The sequence below is a fragment of the Ixodes scapularis genome, unplaced genomic scaffold, assembly GCF_016920785.2.
Source record: "Ixodes scapularis isolate PalLabHiFi unplaced genomic scaffold, ASM1692078v2 PGA_scaffold0__279_contigs__length_252992795, whole genome shotgun sequence".
Lineage (NCBI taxonomy): Eukaryota > Metazoa > Arthropoda > Arachnida > Ixodida > Ixodidae > Ixodes > Ixodes scapularis.
This window is the reverse complement of record NW_024609835.1, coordinates 139,044,870-139,070,569: the sequence shown is the minus strand read 5'-3', so window position 1 is coordinate 139,070,569 and position 25,700 is coordinate 139,044,870. Positions and strand designations below refer to the sequence as shown.

Here is a 25,700-nt window from a genome sequence, read left to right as displayed (position 1 = left end):
TGCGGCGTAGAAAGTTAGGCACGTAGGACATTTGATCCTCGATCAGACGACAAGGTTCTCGATCTTACGAGAACGCTAAGTTGAAAAAATAAATAAAAGGAGCTTCTGCTTCCAGGTATCGAACCTGGGGCCTCCACACGAAAGCCAAGCACGGTAACCATTCCGCCACGCCCATACCCTCTCGACGACGCGCGTCGCAATATATTGTTCAGCCACGGAAGAGGGCAATATCATCAAAAACAAACTGCAAGTTCACTATTGTTTCTCACCAATATACTTGTACTTGTTATCATGCAAATGTATAAATTAGTTTACAAATGGCACATACTGCATTTACAAAATAAATTCGCAACTAGTTCCCATCCTGCAAATGAAAAATGATTGAGCAGAAGTTATAGTAGGAAAAAAACTACATGGTATATTTCTTTCATCCCGTTTTATGAATTTGCTGAACTAGTGCAAGGCTTATGCAATGAAGGAGTAAAAACCACAGTACCCACCTCCATCATGACACAACAGATCTGGTAGATGCATTTTGTGATAGCATCAGCCGTCCCAGAAACAGTAACAGCGCGCTCAGTGGAGTTTGGAAGCATTTCACTAGCAACCTGAATTGAGGCACCTGTCACCTGCACAACACAAAGCAGACAAACAATCAGAGATCTTGCTACACTTAATTTTAACGCGAGTGCAAATGAAGTCAAATATTTTAGGAGGGCGTATGTGTTTGAACAACTTTCATTTACATAAGCATGCATGCCCGGCAAGGGAAGTTCAAAGAGTGATGCTTGCTCTTGTACCTGTTAGTTCCCTTGAACTTAGGGCGACACAGAGTGGAAGGGGGGGGGGGGGGGGAGATAACAAACGTCTTTCTAATGGTGAATTCAGGTGGTCGCCTCTCTCCTCTGACCTCGATTCAGCAGAGCGCCCCCGTCCTCGCCACCAGAGCTACTCGGGATCCTTTTCAGCCGATTACAACTGCTGGGTTCAGAGCGCTCCGACATTTTCAAACCAGTCACGGAAATAAAACTTCTTGACACTGGTAATGCATTAAAAAAGAAAAAAAAGATTTTACAGCATACGGTGGACGATTGAGCAAAATTTATGCTCATAACGTGATGAAATAACGGTTGGGACGTAACTGTTTCACGCATTGGCATATTAAAAAAAAAAAAAAAAAAAAAAAAAAAACACAGCAGTAAGCGAATTGATTTTTGCAGAACGGAACGAAAGCCAATGCTTGGAAAAAGTTGTCAACTCATCGCGTTTTTGACAGTGAACGCACTGCGATAGCAGTCATACGTACGGCTGGGCAGGCAAATATAAAATGGCTAAAAACCACATTTTTCTCACGGCGAAATATCGTGCAAGCAGGATATAGCACATATCGCCATGAGACACAAATCACAGTGCATTATATTCGGCTTTCCCTTTATTTTACAACACAAACCTTTCACCACACCTTTACCAAACCTGAAAATTTCTCGAAGCGACCACAAAACCCGGTAAAACAGCAGCGAGCTCTGCAAGCTGTTTCTTCGTTGGTTAGGCTCAGCGGATTCACCGCCGTGAGATGAACTATCTCGTGAAAGCGCTGGGAATACTTCACACATCGACTTCTCCAGTTAAGGTCACAAACGAATGTCGTCCCGTCCGTTGTAATCCTCGCACCGTCGAATGCACAAGCACTTTGTAGAACCACACATCAATCACTGTCATGCCGGACCCCGCACACCACAACAGACCACTGCCGTCGTCAACAAAACCAAGTGATCCCCTTCCAAGTACCACGTGACGTCTGCACTGCTCTGCACTCCAACGGCTACCGACGGAGTGCTAGGGAGCGCTCTGAGAGGGAGAGGCGCCCTCGGAATAAACCAGCCGATCAGGCCACAGCACTCTTTCCACCACCCGATCTCGCGCTCTCTGAAAATAGCGCTCGAGAGTGCACAGAAAGAACCACGCGAATTCGCCATAAGACAGTGAAAGCCCATTTGCAGTCTTCACCAACTAATGCGAATGTGGAACTTTTGGAGCACCAGAACAACACATTTGATCACAGTAGGAATGCTGTCCAGCAAAAGCATGTGTAAATATTGTATACTGCTAAGCACTGCTACATGGCACTGCTCATTATTTTTCTATTAAACATTTAGGAGCATCAATGGCAGTAGGATCACCACAAAACAGACAAAGAAATCTTTAAAATTTACATGCATATGTTGAAGATACAAGTAAATACAAGCCCTTTAAGCTTTAAAATCCCACTGTCCATTTAGGCTCTAAAGAGGCATGTTACTTCATAGCCCTTCCAGTCCCATTGTTGAAGCTTTAGAGCGCAGCTCTTAGGCGCCCGCTTCCGTGTTTCATGGCGTCGACATTGGCGTCAGAGTAATTGCGTCAGATTTAGCGGGAAAATTGATGTCACTAACCTCAACAGCAATTCAATTCCCTGCTAAATTTAGCGGGGAAATTCAGTTTCTCTGCTAGATTTAGCGGACAAATTCAGTTTCTATGCTAGATTTAACGGGAAAATTGACGTCACGTGACCTCAACACCAATTCAATTCCCCGCTACGTGACCTCCAACACCAATTCAATTCTCCGCTAAATTTAGCGGGGAAATTCAGTTTCTCTGCTAGATTTAGCGGACAAATTCAGTTTCTATGCTAGATTTAGCGGGAAAATTGACGTCACATGAAGCCAACACCAATTAAATTCTCCGCTACGTGACCTCAACACTAATTCAATTCTCCGCTAAATTTAGCGGGGAAATTCAGGATTTACAGTGAAAATTGACATCGCGTGACCTCAACACTAATTCAATTTCTTGCTAAATTTAGAGGGGAATTCAATTGGTGTTGAGGTTATGTGATGTCAATTTTCCCGCTAAATCTAGCAGAGAAACCGAATTTGCTCATAGGTGACGTGACACCAAGTCATGCGACATGATTTTCCCACTAAGTTTAACGGGGAAACTGAAGGGCAGAAAAAGGGGAGAGGAGGGGAAGGAGGAGGAGGGGGATGGAAGGAGGAGGAGGGGCAAACCCTCCCCTCCTCCTCCTCAAGAGCTGCGCTTTAATTTTGCATTACAGAGATTTGTAAACATTTACAAATCTCTGTTTATGTTTTCGTGGCTATGTTTGAATTTGCAACAACATTCTGTCATTGTAGGTGTTCTCAAACCGGGTTCCTAGGAACACGGGGGTTTCCCAGAGCACACTAGTTGGTTCCCCGAGCTCCCAAGTTTTCCCGATCGTCCACTGGCCCTAAATAGAGTAATTTCTCTGCTTAAGGGGAGACGCGGGTCAAAAAACGGCTATATTTTGCACAAAAAAAAATGATATTTTGGCTTTTATGCTGTTTTATTATTTTTGAATCTTTATATTTGATGTAGAAAAATATTTAGTGCAGGTTATGATCGCGAAATTAGTCAAATGTGCATTTGAAGACCTCAAGGCAACCTGAACAGCTTGAATTTGAGCCAATTTTCTCTGTGTAGTTCTTCAAGTTGCGACGTCACCTGCCACGAGTTCACTGAGGTTGATTGAATGGCGTTTCATCGAAACATGTTTTAGAGAACGGGCACGGTTTATGAAAGCTCGGTTTAGAAAAAGCGGAGCCTCAGTTTAGAGAAATGCCGTTTATCAAAAAGGGGACACTGTTTAAAAAAGGCTTTCCTACTCTGTGCATGTATTACAGGGACCCAGGTTAACCCACCCGCCCCTCCATGTTTGTGACGCTTCGCGGAGGCAGTCTATGGCGGCTCATTACAAAAATGTTAACTATCCTGACCCATCTGTACATGCCTGCTTTGCAGCGGCCAAATTTGTTGAAACGAGGATCATCGCCATTTTCTCTAAACTGGGTTTCTCTATAAAAAAATTCTATAAACTGGATCGGTAAAACGGCGTTTGCTAAAACAAGCTTCCCTAAACTGCATGCTTCCGGGCCGCCACCGCACTTCCGTTGATAAGTAGACCTAGCCATCTCCTCTCCATTGCAGTCTTCTGTAGTTTCAATTTCTCACGGAAATTTATTAACAAAATATTATTTCACGCACCGCGAAAGAGTATAACTACACATCCATGCCAACATTCAAACACATTTTTTTTAATGTAATTATGGAGCATCTTTGCAGGTCGCGAACAAGAGTTTCTGTTCTTAATATTGTTTTATAATGACCAAATTTGGTGTGCATATACTTGAGAATATGTAGAATGCAACTCTGTGGGTTTGCTTTGAGTGTATGTTTTTTATATTTCCGATAAATTTAGAAAACTTTTGTTAGCCCCTTGAAATGAAATTTTTGCTATTTGCAATTATTTTATAATGAACGACAAAAATAACATTATTTTTGTCAATCATTGTTGTCCACGATTTAAAAGGAGTGAATTAGTTTATTCTAGTAGACTTTATTCAGTGTGTTGCCATGCCTCACAACTGCACAAGAACATGTTCTTTTTCTGCATGTGCAACATTGCATTGAGAATCTAAAAACACAAGCTACATCAATACTAACATCAGATTTACAAAGAAAAGATTAAGCATCATAAACTGTAAAAATTTCTTTTCGATATTGTAAATAATAATAAAAAAAAATTCCCTTGGCGCATGTTTGTTCAGACTATGTTAGCAGATCTTAAGCCACCTGTTGATGAATAAAGATGCCTCGTACATCACACAAAACACACAGTGTTCGCTGCAGACAGGATGACAGAATTACCTGCGAAGATACCTCAAGCACGTTTGCTTTAGACACATGTATGTTTCGAACATATCTGCACGCGGTCCTTGTGTGACCAATGGGACAGAACCGCCGTAGAAGCAGGAAACACACCTCAGACAGTGTCATCAGACCGTCGTTTGTAAGTCGTACTAGCAGCGTGACCGCCGCTCAACTACGAGCCAAACACTCGCTGGTATGCTCAATATTGTTGGCACGCCGCTCCTGAACAGCTAGCTTTACTGCACCAATGTCAAAACTAGGGGCTCTAATCTGGACACTCGGCAAAAAAGTCGGTGAGGAATTCTACCACCTGGATGGCCGGCCGATCACAGCCACTGAACTCCTCGCCAACCTTTTTCGCTGAGTGTCCAGCTCAGAGCCCTGGGGGGGATCCTTGGTTTTTAGTCAAGGCGGGCAGGGGTACCTGATTGGAAAGTTTGTAAACCCCTGCTGTAGGCTGTACTCTTAAAGCATCAACAAAAGAGAAAGGTAAAGGCAGGGGAGACAGAGAGGTGAGGACAGACAAGTAGTAGCATGCACGTGCCTCCCTGATCTCCTTGATCTTGGAGCCACCCTTGCCGATGAGGGATCCGCACTGACTGGCGGGCACGATGAGCCTAAGGGTGACTGGGGGCTTGGGCAGGTGGCTGCCGTTGCTCTGCAGCTCCTGCAGGGTCGGGCCCACGGCGGCCGCCTGCACAGGCACGCACAGCAGGGACAACATCTGCTGGTCCGTGAGGCCAGCCACGGGCACGCGCACCCCACAAAGGTCCCCGGACGTCCCCAGAAAACCTCCACGCGCTACGGCTTCCGCCCGATGAAGCTAGAGACACTAGATTAGCTATGTTTAGTGTGTCGACTCTATTGCCCAGTTATCATGTAGGAGCCGCCATTTTGATGCTTGGCACAGAGCGGGTGCTACCGATGATAAGCTGCCATTTGAAAATCCGGCTTTCCAAGCTTTAGACAGTGTGTCAGGGAGCTCTGGCGATATAGGTTTTCTATGTTGCAGACTGCTTTAACATACCTGGAAGACAGAAAAGCATTTCCAGCAATTTCAGATAAAACTTTTGATAACTGGTAACAATGATTTTGAGCTCCAGGATGGCTGAAGTGCCGCAACTCTGAAGTGCAGCTGAGCAACTGTTATGCCCCAGTGAAGGACTGCGGATTGATTTAGGACACCACAATTTTTTTTAAATGTGTAACTGAAATCTCAGTTACATGGCACCAATGCTGCTGCACGTCTCAGTCATGTTGTTGACAGCTGAGCCAGGATTCAAACCCACCAATTAGGAATCCAGCTGAAGGAAGAAGAACTTTGCCATTTTTAGAAACCTAAACTAAGTCTTCATGAATTTTGCATGTCTCGACATTGGTTTGTGCTAATAATCTTTAAGGGCTAGCAAGGAAGTTGGAGAAGTCGATAATTATTGGCCAGATATGTCCCTGAAATAAGGTTCCATTTGTGGCATAGCGAGGCAAATGAATGTGAACACTTGAACTAAAAACGAGAGGAATATCATTAAGCTTCCTGACCAAGCAGTTCGCTCTGACAAACTTTTCTCCAGCCAGTCACGTTTATCTGAGAAAAGATGAGATCAGTCACTTTCTGTGCAATGATTCAGCTTCCACCACTATTCCAAGTCAGTGTGGCTTGAAATAAGAAGGCACATCTTCACAATAAGCTTATCCTATCCAGGTTGTACCATCTTTTTCGGTGTATAAGTCAGTTTTTTTTCTCTTTCAAATTTCTGTTTGTTTTTTATGCAACAATGTGATGTAGTATATTTGTGTTTCTTTTTTTATAAGTACTTCATATGTGCAAAATGTAGGCCATATGAACATAACAACAAAGGAGGAATGGCAGAGCATCCGCTGGATGGCATGCTCTTTCGGCGATCCGAAGACAGTCCTAAGCTTGGTGACATAGGTCTGCAGCTGTAGTGCCACGATGACCACCTTAAGAAGCGCGACTTATATAGCCACATTTTCATGAAAAAGGCCAGTTTTAGGGAGGTGCAACTTCTAGAATGGTGCAACTTACAGACCGGCAAATATGGCAGCTAACAGACTATTCTCTAGATTAGGTTGATCAGCTGCTGGAGGCTGGGTTGACCCATGCCTCCAGTAGAGCATGGCCAGCGTAAAGAACTGTTCAGCGAAGGCAAAGTGTTAATCTGCATTTATGAATTATTTTTGGACGTGCAACAGGTAAATCATAAAGCTGTCAAGTGAAGGCTTGAGGATACGCAGTTGGAAACATGAATAGGGTCACAAGCAACCAATTAGTGAGTTCCCTTTCTAAGCACGAGCAGGCACCGTGGAGTGTAGGTTTCCAGGAATGTCCAGTGACCCTTGCCCACCCCTTCGAGGCACGTGTGAGCTTGTACTCACCTCTTCAAACTTTCTTGCGATGAGCGAGAAGGCCTTGAGGATGGCCTCCGTCGACCCAGTGACCGTGACAATGCGCTCAGGGCATGAACCGTCCGAGATGTTGATTTTGGCACCACTCTGCAGAAAAAGGTGGAGTGCAATGTCAAGGGATGCCTGTATGACAGTGACCACACGCATAGTTGCACAGTAGCCATCCAGAACTTCCATTTGCAATTATCGCTTTTAGAGCAAATGCGAATACTACTTTCTTCAGAGCTAGAAAAGCTCAAATATAAAGTTTTCAATGAGATGTTACACTCCGTTTCACCTCATGTCCGAGTGCTACAACACTACGAACCAACGGAGCCAATTTTGTTTCTCAGAAAGTGATCATCCAGCCTATCCAGCACATGCTTTAGTAGCGCCCTCTCGAGCCGTCAACACGGAGTGCGGCAGCCGTGAGCGCTTGCTGAGCTCGCTGCCCCCCCTTTAGTTCACGGCCACCCAAGCCAGGACCAGGGACGTCATGAAGGGGGTTATATCTTGCCTGTTTTTTGCAATTTTAATTTTCCTATACCGTATTTACTCGCATATTGGTCGATACGTCGTATAGGTCGACCCCCTAACTTCGGGACCCCCGAAAAAAAAAAAAGTTGAAAAATATAATACCGGGATTCGCGTATTGGTCGACCCCCCAGTTTTGATGAGGCGATTTTTGAAAAACAGGTCGACCTATACGCGAGTAAATACGGTAACTTTTAAAATAAAGCAAAATTCGAGAAAAGAAAGTTTCACTAAGTTACTATCTTCAGTGTGCTACGTTCGGTGCAAATTAAAAAACAGTTAAAAAGTCATTGCAGTGCCCCTTTAAGATGAAATGGAGTAAAAAAAGAATACAGGTACTAAGGTAACAAATTGTGCCAGTTAGTAAATGCACGATTGGTACATGAATACAGGTGAACTAAGCTTTTCATGACAGTTGATACACTAACAAATTAACAGCATTATGTGGACCGAGATACTGGACTTCATAAATTCAGTTCGTTCAAAGCCAATGGAGTGCATTATAAAACCCATTATCATGCTACAATTTAAGTTTCTTGCAACTTTACATAAAATTTGAATTTGTCTTTTTAACACTTTTGATGAACAAAGGTCTGGGGGAAACAATATGATAAACAAAGAAACTTACCTCTTCTCTGAACTTTTTTATGTTGTCTCCTTTCTGCAAGACAAAATAACAATCCGTACTGTAAGATAAGGAGCATTTGAATATATTTGTATAATCAGAAATAATTCTGCAAGATTTTAAAGTGATTTTGAATTGAAATCTATTCTACAACATTTTAGTGGTTCAGAGCAAGAGCTTATATTTAACATGAAGAGAAAGGTACTCACTTTTCCAATGATACTTCCCACTTCCTGCATGTCAAGAAAAAGAACCAAATATAAGATCAAGAGGTACAAAAAATGGAATATAGAAATACCATATTCATAAATAAATATTTTTAGGATCTGTACAAACATTTTACATAATTGTCAGATGATTACAACTTTCAATGTAAAATGAACACTGCAATCCATTTGGAAGACTGAGAACCAGAATGTGTGCAAGGTTTTTAACTAAATATTAATTTAAAAAAAAGAAGAAACACTTGTCAGCAAATATTTTGACAGTTGAGATTAATACAAAAAACATTCAGATTTTGAGAATTCCAGATTTATACTAATCAATGCAGAAAAAAATAGTATATGTGTCTAAGAACAATTACAATTACTTCCAGGACGACTGGCTACTTTGGCCAGCAGCTTTTGCAGATGCATAATTTTCACCTTTGCCTCTACATTATAGCTTCGTGGTGCATGCTGTAGACCAATAGCACCAATGCAGTTGCGAGTTTAATCACATGTACATTATTTTTGCTGCTTTCCAAAATTTAGATTCTCCCGTTTGAACACAATCAGTTGACATATGGAACAGTAGCTAAAGACTCTCCGTAACTTACTCGCAGCAGTTTTTTAATGTTTCATGTGCATAATCACGTTCCAGTTAAGAGCCAGCATTTATCCTTATCTATCCTATCTGGGTTCCCAGCAAATCCTCATTTTACAGAGAATGTGGCAACTGGAGTAATTCTGTATCTGATAAGATGGAATATTTTTCAGCGTTTTGGCCCGGCAAACATTTTGCCAGGAACACGTGATGGGCGACTTTTAAGGGTGGATACTGGTTTGAAAATTTACGGTGATTGCACGAGCAATCATGCATAGGTTTTTGGAGATAGGCAAACGACCAACCAAACAGCATTTACGAGCTTCTGGCTCGGTCAGTCTTTTTTCTCACGAGACGTGTCCAGCTCGCGTGGCAAAAACAAGTGCCTGCCGCAATCAATATGTGGTGTGCCGACTGATTGTCAGCAGGTACATCAAACAATTCATGTACTAAAAAGGTTATTTCCCTTCCAAAAGTGAACTTGTATTCTGAAGAAATTAAAACAAATAGATTAAGAAATTCCTAGTGCCTCCAAACTTTGTAGTGCAAGAAAAAAGTTTGCAGCTTGGGAAATATAATAAAATTGCGATTCATTGCACGCAAATCTTTAAATTAACTCTAAAAACACCACCACCGAAGCTTCTTCAAAATAAACTAAAAAAAAAAGGCAGAATCTCAGTGCCTGCTATCTTTCAATAAACTAACCTCCAAAAAGGTTCCAATGCCAAGCGAGACAAAATTAAAAGGAAAACAATTCAAGTAAAGCTAAAAGAAAACCAACAAAAAACTTCATGCGAGCATTACAGGTTGTATAAACGTGAACATACAGGTAAACTTGATGAGTCTATAAAATAAATCCATACAAGAAGCCTCATTAAAACACACAGGGTGTTCAGCCAGCCTGTGCCAAGATTTAAAAAAAAAGCTGGTGCACACTGTGCGTGCCAAACCAATGCAGTATTAATCATAGTCTTATAGAGAAAGTCAAGATATTTCCTGCACTGTGCAAAACTGTTTAACTGCAACAGAATAATTAGCTAGCTGTTTAAATCAGGGTGTCGAACCGGAACCGAACCGAAAACCGGAACCGAACCGGTATTTTTTCCGGAACTGAACCCAAACCCGAACCGTTATATTGTTATCGCGATGAACCTGAACCGGAACTGAACCGGAAAAAAAATAACGGTTACCGGCTCATGTCAAAACGGTTCGGCCATGCGCTGTTGACAATGAATGTGCTATCAATGCCATTTGTTTTTTAAGTGCCCTCAACTGACACACACCTGGCTTACATATTTTTCTTCTCCACTCAGTCTTAGGAATATAAACGCTGCATCCATGAATCTTGACATTGGAACCAGTATTGCGCTGGTCGCGGCTTGCACGGAAGAAAGAGAAATGGAAGGCAGTGCAAAAAGAAAAAAAAAAAATCGCGTCACGGGTTTTCATTTTCTTACAATCTCGTAAATCCTAAATGCTGCTGTGTGCTCATTTCATAACACGTTTCTAGAACGTGCGAGTTCTTGAAGCTTTCTTCCATCGGAATGAGAAAAGAAAAGGCTGTTGAGTTTGATAATAATGCATCCGGTTTCTATAGGCACTTAGAAGCTAACATATTTGTGAGACAGCGAACTCTTCTATTTTAATATTTATCCTATTACGTCCTTCTGGCGTTGCTTTCGGTGAAGTGTTTTTCATATTCCGTATCTTCTTTAATGAAAACTTCTTTAAGGGTCTAATTTGAGTTACCGAAGGCTAGTTCAAATAAAGAAAGCTGTATTTTCTCCCCACTGTTCCTTCAATTGCGCACACGCCGAGGTGGCGGGATAGTTAGTGAGTTCTACTTGTAAGTGGGTTTGTAAGGAGGTCGCGGATTTTACAGCTACTGCGTCGGACCCAATTAGATGGAGTCTGAATGCGTAAACGTCGGTGAGGTAACCTTTGAGTGCACATAAAGAAACCATTCCTGGTAGAAATCCCTGAGCCTTACACTACGATGTATCCCGTTTCGTATGTGCTGATTTCAGATGTTTTATTTGTAATTTATTTTGATGTTGCAATTTGTCATTTATAATTTCCGAACCGGTTCGCGGATCGAATTAATCGAAACGGAACTGAACCGGAACAAAATAAATTTACCTAAACCTGAACCGTAACCGAACCCATATTTTTTTCGGTTCGACACACTGGTTTAAATATGAACTTGTGTGCAAACCTTCCAATGTCAAAGTTATAGAGCATGTTGAGAAACATCCCGTTGTGTCATTTCCATCAAGGTAGCCTTTGTGCATAATTGTTTCAAGCTTTGAAAAAGCACAAGTCAACTGATACACCCTCTATATGAAACCCACGCAAAAGTCATGGTCAGGTCAGCAAGTTAGATATGATTAAACGTTGCAAAGCAGAGCTCTCCAATGTTGAGACTAGGCTTGCTTAAGCGGCAAGTTCAGAGCTAAAGAGACAAAGTGCAATGATCCCTTGTACTTGTTTATCACAGCAGATTGTTAATCAATGTGCTAATGAACAACAGCAAACATAGAGGCTAAGCATGTCAAGAAGGTTGGGGGCGGAACGGAGGGAAGCCATGCACAAGCACCCAATAAAAAAAGCGCAGGCGGCCGTTTAACACGCAAGGCTCTAAATGGCTCTTGCAGACACAAAGGAAGTGAACTCCCAAAAATTCAGTAAAAAAAAAAAAAGGAAAAAAAATAAAAAGGACACAACAATTTTTTGTTTATTTTCTGTTCTATCAACGCTGTCTTTGCCGAGAAAGTTGTGTTTGCCCCTGTCCCTCCCCTCTCCCCTTCCCCCCCCCCCCCCCCAAAAAAAAAGAAAAAAAAATCCATGGAAGAAAAAAAAAAAAGAAAAAGAAGAAGCAAAGCAGTTGTATTTTGCACCCTTCCTGCTCTTGTTGGTTGTTGCCAAAAACCTGTATGCTACAACGTGGTAAACACATGCCAGGAGTTTGTCAGGAAAGAAAGAGAAAGAAAGAAATAGAAAGAAAGAAATAGAGTGTAAGAAAAAAGAAGGAAAACGACCGAGAAAAAAGCGGAAGAAGGGCGCAATTAAACAGAAGGCGGTTCGAGAAGAAAGCAGAAAAAAAACAAAAAAAAAAAACAAACACTGGGAGCCCTCGCTCCGTCACCTTTGGTTCGGGCAGCCGGCCCTGAATGTCTTAACGGGGCCGAGGCACGCGGAAAAGGGCGCGACGGGAGGGGACGACAAGGGGCAGCAACAGCGCTTGGCTGGAAGGGTGCACTCGCAAAGAAGATAAACACATTGATGCACACGCGCCCAATATAGTACCCGCGGGGCTAATTCAAAATAGACACGCGAGCAAAGGACAAAAGAGAGGGGCGCATAAAACCAGGCAACGACATTCGAAAAAGAAAAGCAAGGAAGTTCGAGTGAGGAGTCTGTAATGACACGACGAAAGGACATCATTCCTATTACAGATTAACGAGCAATCTCTGCATCGCAGTACGTAGCTTCAACATTTCACGGCCGTAAGAGTCAACAGAACCGATCTCCCGTATAATGACGAGTGCAGCGAGCCTAATGCTATACAGCAACCGAAATCAAGCGAAAATTAGAGACACGATAACGTCGTAATCTTGAAGCGTTCACGTCCCTTTTCGGGTCCAGCGCACGCTCATGCGACAATACAAAGTCAAAGCTGGTTAAAAAAAGAAGAATGGTACGAACGGCAAGAGAGCAAAAAACGGGCCCAGACAAGAGCAAACAAACACCGATATGGACGTCACCGAGCAGCATATTGAGCTCAGCGTGAGGAGAGGGTAGAGGGAGGGACACAGAGGGGAATGAAATCAGCCGAGCGAACAGCCGACGTATCGCCGGCCCGCGTGCGCGTCTTCCAGCATAGCCCCTCTTCTGCTCTCCTTCCTCTGCCGTTTTCTTTCAAGATATGAGAGGAGTCATCAAGACAAACAATCTGTTGTAAAGTAACGCCTCGTCTCAGTGCTCCGTTACACGCGTTTTTTCGGGCGTTGAATTGCAAGTTTTATAAATAAGCAAAAAACAAAACATTAGTTCGCTTAGATTTTTTTTCACTGCTTCGTTTAGAGACGGCAGCAATACGAGGTCGTTATCAGATTAACTTAATCAGAAAACCAAGTTGCTCCAAAGTAACGTACTTAGAAAGCGGACGAATAAAATGACAGTACCTTGAGCCTACCTTCGCTTTACATATTTAGATTTTAAAATGTATGACGATTAATAATTTACTGGGCGCCCTTAATAGAAAGCATGGTAGAATGGAGATAACTAAAATATTAATTTATTCTAGCCTGTTTTACGTTAACACTTTATGCAATTTTCACCCAGAAATACGACGCCAAGGCGCGAAGTACCTAAGGCGCGAGTAATAAAGTTACATGTCTGGTTGATGGCATACATAATGTATACGATCAAAAATGAAATACCTCCCACGACTTTATTACCTCACTATGAAAAGTAAACAATAATACCGGCTTGCAAGAAAACGCGCGAGCACCGGCATTCGAATGCAACTGTAAAGGGTGCACCTCCTTTCGCTCTGAAGCATAGCGGGGAAGCCAGCGACGGGACATCGCGATTTTATGTTTCGCCCAGTAATAACTGATGCGATACTCCGCACACGCTCAGAACAGGCGATTTCCGACAACGCGATTTGATTTGACGACCCCTACCAACACATAACTTTCTATAAATTAAAAAAAAAAAAAAAACGTATTATAGTCGTTAAGGGGCTATTTAATGATATGCCACCAAATGTGCCCCCAGCCACCCAGCTGGTTCGTCCAAACACCTGCAGGCACGCAAGTGAAATCGGTGACGCTTGGAGATTATACCTGGGATTATACTGCGAGTAACAAGATTATGCACAAAGTAATAACACCACTTAGGGGTAAAAAAAAAAAAAGGTTTTGAAAAAGTGAGGTTTTTCGCACCTTGTCGGTTCCAGACACGGTATACTAAACAATTACGACGTCGGACGCCACTCGTTAATGAAACGGCGAGCGTAATGCACATGTTCCCGAAGAACGTCCGTCAACATGTTTCGCGAGGGCTGCTTAGCACGACAAGAGAAAGGGGAAAGAAAGATGCTCACGGTAACGAGCAATGGAAGGAAAATGGTGAAGCAAGCACTTCGAACCTCTCATGGGTCACTCACATTAACAGTGTAATTGCTAGCGCGTCTCGAACTCTAGGTTACCTTAAAGGGATACTGAACCGAAATTTAGATTTCCCAAAATAAGGCAGCAGAAGCGTTGAACGGGACGCTACGAACTCCAAAACATCACTCATACATTGATATCTCAAACGGATGGCCGTACTTTTGGAAAAGGGCGCGATCAAGCGAGGGCTGTGACGTCATTGTCCCCCTGGAAAATTTGAGAATGAGGGGAAACGGCCTCGCTTCTCTCCTCCTCGCTTCGGTTCACCAGCTCGACGGAACGAAGCGAGGATGAGAGGGAATGGGAATTGTGACGCGACTTTTCTCGTCGGCCTCGTGGGCGGTGTTCAATCGCGCACTTCTTCTCCAGAAATACGGCGATTCGTTAGAGATATCGCTGTATGAGTGATGCTTTTGAGCTTTGCAGCATCCCGCCTATCCGTCCAGCCTTGTTTTGTGAGCATCCCCACCTCCGCAAACTAGACTATGAAACCTACGTTCGCCCTAAACTGGGATAGGTCTTGCCGATCTCGAAACACTATCAAATCCACCTAAACCCCGAAAGTGCTCAAAACCGAGCGGTACGCTTCATAACACGCGGTTATTTGCAGAACATAAGCGTTTCTTCACTCCAACATCAATGTCCTCGTCCGCTTCTTGAAAATCACCGTAAAATTTTACTTCTATGTCTCATCCACAAACTATACGACCAGAATGAAAGTGTTTAATTCCTTGAGCCTCCAAACATATCTTTACAGACCGGAAACATCAGAAGTTTCAAGCACCTAGCCAGTTCAACTAACGCCTTCATCAACTCAGCAGTTCCACGAGGCATCCGAGATTGGAACGACCTACCCAATTCCATAGTAGATGTTGACGACTAAAAATTATTAATGCGTTAGCATTAGTACCTACATGACAGGGGAAAAAAAAATGACCGCATCTCCACGTGGTGAATGATGTTGATTGGGGCGAAGCTATGGTGGTGCTGATGATACTGATTTAATTGTTCACAGGTAGTGCTGATGGTGCTGATATTTTTTTTTATTGCTCATAGGTAATGCTGAGTTCCGGGTTGCGTTTCGAATTCATTATTACTGTTTTATGGTCGGTGAAATGCAGAGCCAGTGGTTCTTCTAGCGGATCAGCTTGGATCCGCTAAAAGCCGTGGGAACGCATCTCCACCGCTTAAGTCAACGGTCCATATCAGAAAGAGAATGTGTGGTACGGAACGTGGATATGTACGCATTTGAGCATTTAACCGCAGCGCCCTCTCGTCTATAAACGTTGAGCCAATGTATGCAAAGTTTAACGCGATTATATACGCATTTGACCTCAGCGCTCTCTCCTGTATAGACGTTGAGCGGCTGCATGCGACGTTTCATCCATGACATCCCCAGCTCTTGAGTTACTACCACATCTCAGAGCCCCCTTCTAGTCCCGCAGTCGTGGCCGAGTGGTTAAGGCGATGGACTAGAAATCCATTGGGGTCTCCCCGCACAGGTTCGAATCCTGCCGACTGCGAAAACATGTTTTTCTTTTTTTAAGAAGACAGATGGGATGGCAATCGATGTGAGCACGGACGCCGGACAAGGCTAGACGCTAAGAAGCTTCGCCCCTAAAACTGACGGCGTCCGTCTGTGGACAAAACAGTGGAGCGAGCCGCATAGAGAGGAGGAGACTAGTGAAGGACAAAGGCGAGAAGGAGGCGACGTCACGGGGCGGAAGCCAATGCGCGCGCGGATGTTGAGGCGAGCCTGAACTTGCAGGTGTGCGGAGTGCGTATGCCTTGGGTGGTGCTACAAAATGGACTGTGAACCAAGTAGACGGACTGCCGAAGCCAGTGAGCAGCGACAGCAGCGTGAGGCAGAGGATGCCGCTGCTAAGCGTGCAAGGCGGGCAACGAGAACCCCCACACCGGGAAAATTAAAGGAAGATCTATTGGTGGATCTTTAGGGAATGTGTTAGCATGGCCCTTGGGAAACGACATACACGTCCCCCCGGGAAACACGAACACTGACCCCGTAACGAAGCCGTAAAAAGACAGCAAAAAACCGAAGAAGCAAACGAACAGAAAAGTGAAGGGGCCAGCGCTAGCGTTCCCCAAAAAGGGACGTGTGCGGCGTTTCACCAAGGTCAGCATTCCTTAAAGGGATGCTGAACCGAAACCTGGATTCCACAAAACACGGCGGCGAAAGCGTGCAACGGGATGCTACAGGCACCAAAACATCACTCATACAGCGATATCTCGAACGGATGACCGTATTTTTCAAAAGAAGGAGGCGCATTTGACAGATATGTTTACGTCTTGTTCCTCCGAGAAGCAGAGGGAACGGCCTCGCCTCTACTCCGCGTCGCCACCTTGAGGGGGGCGAAGCGAAGAGATGAGGAAACGAGATCATCTTGACGTCACGCGCCTTGTCGGCCTCGTTCAATCTCAATGTCTTTTTCCAAAAATACGGCCGTCCATTCGAGATATCGCCTAACGAGTGGTGTTGTAGGGATTGTAGCGTCCCGCCTACGTTTCCTGCATTGTTTTTTTTTTAATCCAAATTTCCGTTCACTATCCCTTTAAGGATCCACACATGGATCTTGCTTTAATTGTTTCGTGAATAACCGAACTCCTTTTTTTTTCCTAAAGAATCAATTTCTTAAAAATATTAAGTTGGACTCGCTTTCCTCGCCGCCGCCGTCCCCCCCTCCCCTCCTTTTGGGTGCGTGTGACGAGATGCAACAATCATATATCGATGTTTGTCGTTCTTGGCTGTTCTTGAACGTAGCAAAAGCCTATATATACATATATTTTGCTTTGTTTGTTCCGGCCTGGTGATCCTTTAGTGTGTGCTTTGTTCTGACTCAGTGTTACCTTTTTTTCGCCCACCCCCCGTAATGTCCTTGAGAGTCTTTAAAGAGAAATTGACACCCCCCCCCCCCTTTTTAATTTTTATGCGTTAGCATTAGGACACTCGTTCTGACGAAAACCCGGCGGTGTCTGTGAGTTCGTCAGCGTCGGGGAGAGAGGGAGAAGGAGGGGGAGTGTGACGCGTGCGACGCTTTCATTGATCCAAAGCGCTGACGTCCAACACGCGTCACCCTCTCCTTCTCTCCCCGGCGCTGACAGACTGACAGGCACCGCTGGGTTTCCGTCAAAACGAGCGTTTTCGTTAAAGGAGCGTCGCACAGCTGGCGCGGAGCCAGAGAGGAGCAGGCGCCGCGGCGCGAAGGATGGTGGACGTGCTCAGTTGCCGCTCTGCCGTCGCCGGATTTTCTGTGCCCTGGGTTTCCGTAGTAGCGGTGCGTGGGCTGTGATGTGTGTGTGTGTGTGTGTGTGTGTGTGTGTGTGTGTGTGCGTGCGTGCGTGTAATTAAATGATGGATGCGGTTCCCTCCACGAGTGATATTGATACGGTTCTTTCTACGAGCGGTATGGATGACCGTGTCCAAGGGCGTCGACGTACTCTAACAGACAGACAGAAAAGAGGTGGAAAAAAAATTGGCATGACCGCTGGGAAACATTACACACGTCATACTTTTGGAAACGCTAATACTGAGCCCGTAACGAGGCCAAAGAGATGCAGCAACAAGTAGAGGAAGCAAACGAGAAAGCCAAAACAGAAGAGTGACGGGGTCAGTGTTAACGTTTCCCCAGGGGTCATGCTAACGCATTTTCCGAGAATTCACCAACGGATCTTCCTGTAATCTTTTGCCAGGCAATTTAATATGGTTGTCAGGAGACTACCCAATCAATATTTTGCTACAGGATCACGCATATTTTTAATAAAGCCAAAAATTTCAACTGCTTCAAACCGAAACACAAGCACGGAAGATCATAACCGGAAGTTACGTGGAAACACCCGAAAGCGTTTTTTTTTCCCTTGTTTTTTTGTTTTTTCGCTTCTCCGGCGCGTGAAGCAGACGACGAAGTTGCGTGCACCGTTTGCCGTGCGACTGTTTCGCACGTATCTCCCATCCGCTCGCTCTTCTGCGATTGAAGATCGATTGTCCGGTACCACGAACGACACTTCCGAAGTAGCGGCCCCACGTCCGTCCCAACGTTGGTCCGTCGTGCGCCGCCATCACGTCGTCCAGCCCGCGGTATGCCCGCGGTACGTCGCCATATTGACAATGACGTGTACACGTACTTCCTGTGATCTGTGAAACATTTTTTTTTTCGATCACCGTATTCGCAGTTTTTCTGGAGGCCACAATAATCGGATTCGTAGTCTTTTCTATTTTTTTTTTTAAATATTGAATATGTGCCTCAATGACACGCATTCGATTTGAACGCCACGTGACCATAGAACAGAGAGCGAGCACGACTGAAACCGGCCAATACTCGATCGGCTGTTTTCGGGCGGAAAGAAAACGAATTTCGAGCCGCAAATTATGTTCTGGGTACTCGGGTCCTTATAGATCACGTTCAAATAAAAACGTCAGCGAGCATAAATACCCTGTTAGTGACCCTTTAAAGGTACCTAAATGAAATAAGGAGAAGATTAGAGAGCCTAACTTAAGAGAAGGGGGCAAATCAAACCCCGGAGGGCGTTTGTAATTTAATGGCGGAAGCCTTCCGGGCAGGTTGGCCGCAAGTGCGCGCGCGGTGCGTTCTCGCGTGGCGAGGACAAAAGCAGGCAGGGAGACGCTTGCAAGCGCAACGGTTGCGTACCCTCCTCGCAGCTAATATCACCATGGCCGGGCTAGAAAGCGGCTTTCCTTACGGCTTTCGCTCCCGCTTAGCAGACGCGAGACTTTTTTTTGTTTTTTTTTTCTATCCGCGTGGCGGCGCGATTACGCTACCCTTCCCAGTGCTGCCTGAACCACCCCGGACATCTGCTCCGAGCACAGTGATTGAAAATGTGTGCCAATATTAATCATCATAATTATCTAAATATGGTTGGTTTACGATAAATAAACGCGCGTTTATGGAAAACATTTTTTTTTTTTTTCTTGAGAAGACAGAGAGAAAGAGGTGTTCCGCGCAAGTCCCAGCAGACAGGCGACCTCATGGCCTGTAAGTCTAACCCCGAGCAAAGAGGTGAGGTCCGGATGCCTCCTTAGGAGCGGAGGGGTGAGGTCGCGGTACCAGGGCGAGACTCCTTGTGAGGGTCGTGAGGATGCGCGCCTCTTCATTCTACCCGGTCTGTGATATTGAAAACGTGGCCCGCCCTAAGCGAGCAATAGGAAACGCTCTGAACTCTAGGCGCTCTAGAGAAGGTAAACCGTAAGACGCGCGCGAAAGCTGATTCCCGAAGGGAAGCGGCCGTGGTAATTAGCGGACCTTCTTGCCTCATTAATTCATCCACTTAGGAGGATTGCTGCGAGCGTCAGCGACTTCCCGTTCGGAAGATCCCCCTCTCCACTCCCCCTTTCCGCTCGTTTCTCGCGCGCCTGCCGAACAACTTGTATCTGCAAACGCCGGACGACCCAAAAAGAAAGGAGGGAGATAAAAAGAAGAAAACTAAACACGCATACGCTCTGTTGGCTGAGTTTCGACGGCGCTCCCACATCGCTTCAAAATTAGAAATGTTTCTCTTTTTATTTTTTATTTTAGCGGTAGATGCTGCTTTCACACTCTGCTTTTAGGCAAAGTCAACGCCGTTTTAGAAGCGTTAACACATTCAGTGACTGTTTTTTTTTTTTCAGTTGATTCGTTCCGACATTCATTAGAAAGAAAAAAAAAAGAAAATAAGGGTACACATTAAAAAGAAAAAGCGACGCATAGAACGATGATAAAGACTGACGCAATATGCATGCATGTGAATTGCCCAGATCAACCAACGTCAGCGGTGCAGATTCTCGCGGAGGCGTCCACAACGACACGTTCTAATGGAAAAAAAAAAAGGGCAATTCGTTAAATCACAGCACTCGAAAACGAAAAAGACAGCTGGCGGCTCTCCCGATTCGCCTGTCGTCGAGGGAAGTTCCATAATGGAGGAGGTACGCGCACCGTCGCAGATTACCGGGAAATAAAAGTCTTTGTCCCTGTGGTGACCGCACCGCGGCGGCAACGGCAGCCTCCAGAAGAGCAGGTTGTCTTCACTAAGCTGGCGACTTGGCTGACGTCGCCGGCGACGCTCGCGCTGTAAGCGAGACGCACGGCCGGCCTCGGCGACAAACGCGCTAGATGCCATTGTCTTTCCCATTTTCCTTCGCGGGCCCAGAAAGCAATCCGGTGCAGCTCATTCCACTGCGACAACGAGCTTAAGAATGGCTCCCGCGAGAGGGAACATTGTCGTTTCATCCGGTGGCGAAACAACGGCACGGCGTCCAGCCCACATGCAACACTTTCCGTGCGCGCAATAAAAAAAATAAAGTAATTCGCAAAGAGCAAACTGCACGCGAAAGAAGGTTATTCGGGAGAGCCACTGCCGGCGAGTTTTTGGGTATTTTGGTACGGATTTCTCTCTTTTTTTATGTCGTTTACTCCACGTTCATTTCGCCTTTCGCGCCGGGCGACGTTCCGTGTCCCATCGCGAGTTTTCTTCTCGCTTGCCGACCTCTTGAATGCAGTCGACGCAGTCGAGGTGTATCTCCGTCGCTTTGAATGTTCGCCAGGGGACGTCATCTTCCGGGGACTTGTCCCCGAAGTGGCTTTCTGCTCTCCGCGATTTCTTTCTTCGTCTGTATTTGTTTCCTTGCCGCGCTTCTCGAAAGACAGGCACAAAAAAGGACGGTAATAAGAAGGAAATAAAACGAGAGGCTGCAGCAACAGGAAATACAGAAGGTAGGCCAAGTTGACTGTAGAGACACGCCGCGGGTACCGGGAGAACACTGCTTGTAATTGCACTCGCTGTTCGGCTTGGAGATAGAGCCCTGAGAAATGGCGCTCAGCTCCTCGCCTTTGTTCCCGTTCGCGACAAAGCGCCAAACAAAGAGGAGCGTAAAAAAAGAATAGCCGCGAAAGGGCTCGAAGGGAACACCTTTCTTCCCTAGCTCCGGCGAACCGGTGGCGTAATGGGTGGCGCGAGCTCCCCTCCTGGCTCCCTTACTAGAACGACGACGACGAACAATCGACGCCCGCGAGGTGTCGGCCTTACTGCGATTCGTCCTCAGGAAAACTGCTGTCGGCTAGGGTGACGAAATTAGCGCTGGGATGAAATTTAGTTGATCAAGAGTTCGCCTCTTTTTTTTCCCCTATTTTCCCCTTCCTTTCATCTAGTTCGCACATGTGGGCCAAGCCGTTTGCGTGGCTGCATTGTCAATCCGCGCGGACGCATCCTAATGCTTTCGAGGTTCCGAGTCTGGCTTTGATAACAAAAGCGACGGCGACTGTGATGTTGGGATCCACGGAAGTCACCATGACGGAGAATTTTTGCCCGCGTTAGTTTGAGCTTTCTCTCGCTCCATGATTGAAAAAAAAAAATCCAGAGTATTTATTGAGTTTAATAAGAACTGAGTAGTGTGTATGTTTATACAGCCGGGAGTTAGAGAGTCCCAGTGGACGTCTGGTGTCTCAGCATGGCGCCCCGACTGGTGCCCCATGTGCGCAAGCACATGCACGCTTACGCGTGAACATAGCTCTGGCAAGCTTGCAATGGCACGGATTTGTCCGTACGAGCAAAGACATGGCGGCGGTCAGCCGCCTTTCTCGCAATCTTCTATAGATGAGAAATTTCGCCAGTGCAGTATGCAACTGCAAACCCGGGGTTTTTAACGTGCGTCACGCAGTAACGATACACGATCGCACACCGGTACGATGCTCATCCAGATCGAAATGGGCGGAGGTGGGGATCGAACCCAGGACCCCTGGGTTCTGCAGCTCGAGCTTTCATTCTCTGCGCTCCGCGCTACGAAGCGTTAACGCACTCGACCACCGATACCCCATATGTCCACGCGAGGAACATAGGAAAATGTAATAAACGCGTTCTTAAATATTTCTTTATTCTCTGTCTTTGACATTCTGTATTGTCTGACAAAACGGCGATTATATTTTATATAATGAAAATACTTTCGTCGCATTTTATATTATCTGGCATACTGCCGTTGTATTATGTATTCTCTGACAATACTGTCGTTATATTTTCTGGCAATACTGTCATTAGCCCTCATATTTAAAATAAAACATGGCACCAATTCAACAGTCACGACTTAACTCAGATGTCAGAAGGGCAAGAAATAGGAATACAATAAAAATACCTGCAAAAACTAGAGTTCAGAACTGCTACTAAATTGATGAACGCGATCGTTCCGTATCCGAGAAGAAACCAGGCACGCCGGTGGGGTCGCCTCTGTCGCCTATTGTTCGTAGAAAGCCTAGATTGTAGAGAGGGTCCAACTCAAACCATGGGGAGCGTTTGCAGTTCAATGGCGGACGCCTCCATCGGAGGTTGGTCGGAAGTGCGCATGCGCTGTGCTATCGCGTGGATAGGAGAACAGCAGGCAGAAAGGCGGTGACGTTTGCAGACGACCAACGCGATCGCCCCCCGTAGCTCGTGTTGCAAATGCAGCCTGTAAACTACGTGACCCTTACCGAGCAGTTGGAAATTATCTGTGATGCAGGCTCCCTAATTCTTCGTTGTCATCAAGCGGTTGTCGCCGCCTACTCGCCGGGAAGCAATTGTGACGAATTGCGCGGGCCTAGAGAGCCCGTCACTACTACGACGGGATTAAAGGTTCTTTCAAATTCCGCAAGCTTTTTTTCCGTGGTGCGAAACTTGAGCGAACGTAACCTGCGTGCAGCGGCTAGAAATAACCTATCGATGAAGATGATATGTTTGGTGCTAAGGGCGCCCTGGTCGGGGCTTGAGTTACGTGCGCTCCTTTCCTATAAGCTAACGGGAAGAACAACACCCAGTTAGGGAAACGAAGAACAGGCAATAGAAATAATGAAAACCGCCGTCAACATCGTTGCTCTAATAATACAATAAAGTAAAAGAAAAAGGATATTTACTTCAAGCTTACGATAACGACCAGGGTACTCCGGTCCTCCGAAACAAATCCCATCAGGCTTCTCTCGTTTTCTCCAAAGAGGTGACGCCCGTGGGCTCAAGACCATCACCTCTAGCTCCCACTTCCGTTGTTCCGATTGAACGAGTTCTTCGTCCGGGAAAGTCGAGAGCCGCGAGAAAGGTTTTCCCGGCCTACTCCTTCTTATACGCTGCCGTTCATTACCTCCCCGCAGCTACAAATTTCGAGCTAGACTCCGGCCAAAAACAACAACACCAAAAAAAAAAAAAAAAAAAAAAAAAAAAAAACAGAAAAAGAAACGACGGCAAGTTTATTTTAAAAACAATTGTATAAAAAAATTCAATAAAAAACCAAGAAAAAAAAAAAACAGGTACGGCAACGACCAACCGGGCGGCGGATGGAGAAGGAAACAAATGAAGTGGCACCGACGAGATCAGGTGTACTTTATAACCGCCAATTTCGATCTCCGGCCACGCAAGGAAGGCAGACGGTGAACGCATCCGTGGTGGGGGAAGCGCGCCAAATCTCTTGCCCCCCTCCCTTCATCCAGAGTAAGAGGCTCTCCTACCGTCTAATTGACTGATTGTCGGGAGCCCCCTAAGGATGTTTCCAGTTCTGTTCCGGCGCCATGTCGAGTGCCGATATAAATACCTACACGCAAGCGCACAACAACCGCAGCACCGCACACAGAGTCTCATTCCAAAAACCAGGAAGCGAGCGAGAGAGAAGAGAGAGACAAGAAACGGAAGGAACGATGAACCCAGTGCTAGGAAACGCGAAAACAGATTGTTCGGTTTTCGGTCTGCGTGGCTCTTTTCCACGGCTCCTGCTTTCCCTCGTCTTATCGCTTTTCCGTCGCGTGTCTGTCTGTCTCCTCGTCCGCCCTCTCCCGTTCCCATCCCTAAGCTCCAAGGATATGCCCTCGTCCTCGTTATTTCCGAGCTTTGTGTCCCGCGCCAGTGAGTGATGCTGCTTGCTCTTCGTCCCGGCTTAGGCTGGCGTGCGTTCGCGCGAGAGGATGTGAAAACCGAACGACGACGGGTCTCTATCCCGAGGTGGAACAAGAAGCAGAACCCAGGACAACACGGACATAGGGAAGGAACGCAAAGGTCACGACGTTCTTGCGCGGCGAACGATACGGTTCCGAATCGGTCGCCGTCTCGAGGTCAACTCATTCTCATTTGCTCTGGAAACTGGTCGCCCAGCTTCCCCTTCCTCGTGTCCTCCTCTCTGAAGTACGAGCTCCATTGGTTAGGAGGAACGCGTGGCCATTAGAGGGAAACTCCGCTCAATTCCGAAAATTACCGAATAATGAGTGATTTCATATTAAAAAGCTCTAGTAAAAGGCGCTACATCCTTTGCTTTGCACAAAATCGGATATATATATATATATATATATATTGTTAAATCTTACTTTAAACATAAGTAGAAATCACAGCCGAAACTTCGGCTCCGTCCGGCAACATTGGCCTCGGTCCGCCAAAAACATGGCCCTCACGGGGTACGAGATGTCAAGTGCTTATCTACGCAACGACGGGCGAGATTGGGGCGGGCCGGCGGGCCACCGTTGGCGTTGGGGCGGGCAGGTGCCAGGCGCAAGTCTCGTCTGCACCGCACTCCTCACGACGTTTTGGTGTCTAGGACGTTCGACGACGCCTGCACAACTCCGGCATCGGTCTACGCACGTAGTGTGAACGAAACTTCGAGAGACAATAATCACAAATGGTGAGACGACGACGGCGGTTGTGAAGCGGGAGACGGCGGTAACGGCGGGACAGCCAGACGGTTCTCAAGAATCGCGCTGCGCAGGCGCGTTACGCCAATCACGTGGACGCCGCTGAGCGCCCAGAGGAAACGTTGCTGACGTCACCTGTTAGGCTTGCCCGGACAAGTAAAGCAAGCAAAAAGGGACAATGGTGATGGCGTCTAACTCAACGTTGGCTACGCCCACGCCGTAGTTTGACTGCGCTGTTGGTTGCGCCTCAATTCGCCCGCTGGAGTGAGCCGATTTCGGCTACTTGGTGCCTCGCAAAGTTCGCCGGACCGTTTAATAAATATTTAGAGAGAACTACGTCGTAATATTTGACGTGTAGTCTTCCTAGGTGCTACTGAAGAGGACTGCATGTTTTTTTCAAAAACAAAACTGAAGCGGAGTTGCCTTTTAAGGCCGGTTCACAGATACATCGCAGCGCTAAATTAACAACAGGAACAGCGCGGACGGAGCGCTGTTCCTCCTTACTGAAGCAACTAACTACGTGCCGTAAAAGTAAATTTGTTAGGTCTAAGTGCCAAACAAATAAAAGACATCTGGCGCACCCCATTCAGCACGAAAGTTATCGCTACATTTACCCTATATTCCCCCAGAGTGAGTAAAAGTGCTCTAAGGTAGTGGCTAAATGGGTTGAAGCACATAAAATTAATATTGGCTCGTAGGTCGTGAAACTAACCAAGCACACAATTAAACGTATATCACAAAGGCCGATTCGAAAGAGTACTTGTCCACTGAAGAAAAACCCACAAA

At 45.7% G+C, this 25,700-nt stretch overlaps 1 protein-coding gene across 2 annotated transcripts in view; it reads right to left on the bottom strand.

Annotated features, from left to right (window-relative positions):
* Positions 1 to 500: 500 nt before the first annotated feature.
* LOC8024530 (poly(rC)-binding protein 3) overlaps positions 501 to 25,700 on the bottom strand; it is a gene marked incomplete at its 3' end in the record, with an annotated part of 460,140 nt that continues 434,940 nt past the window's right edge. The window contains 5 exon segments of one of the 2 annotated variants that reach the window (XM_042289920.1): positions 501 to 629; positions 5,273 to 5,452; positions 7,126 to 7,242; positions 8,297 to 8,329; positions 8,503 to 8,526. In XM_042289920.1, the coding sequence (XP_042145854.1) occupies positions 501 to 629; positions 5,273 to 5,452; positions 7,126 to 7,242; positions 8,297 to 8,329; positions 8,503 to 8,526 (483 nt within the window). 2 annotated transcript variants of the gene reach the window in all.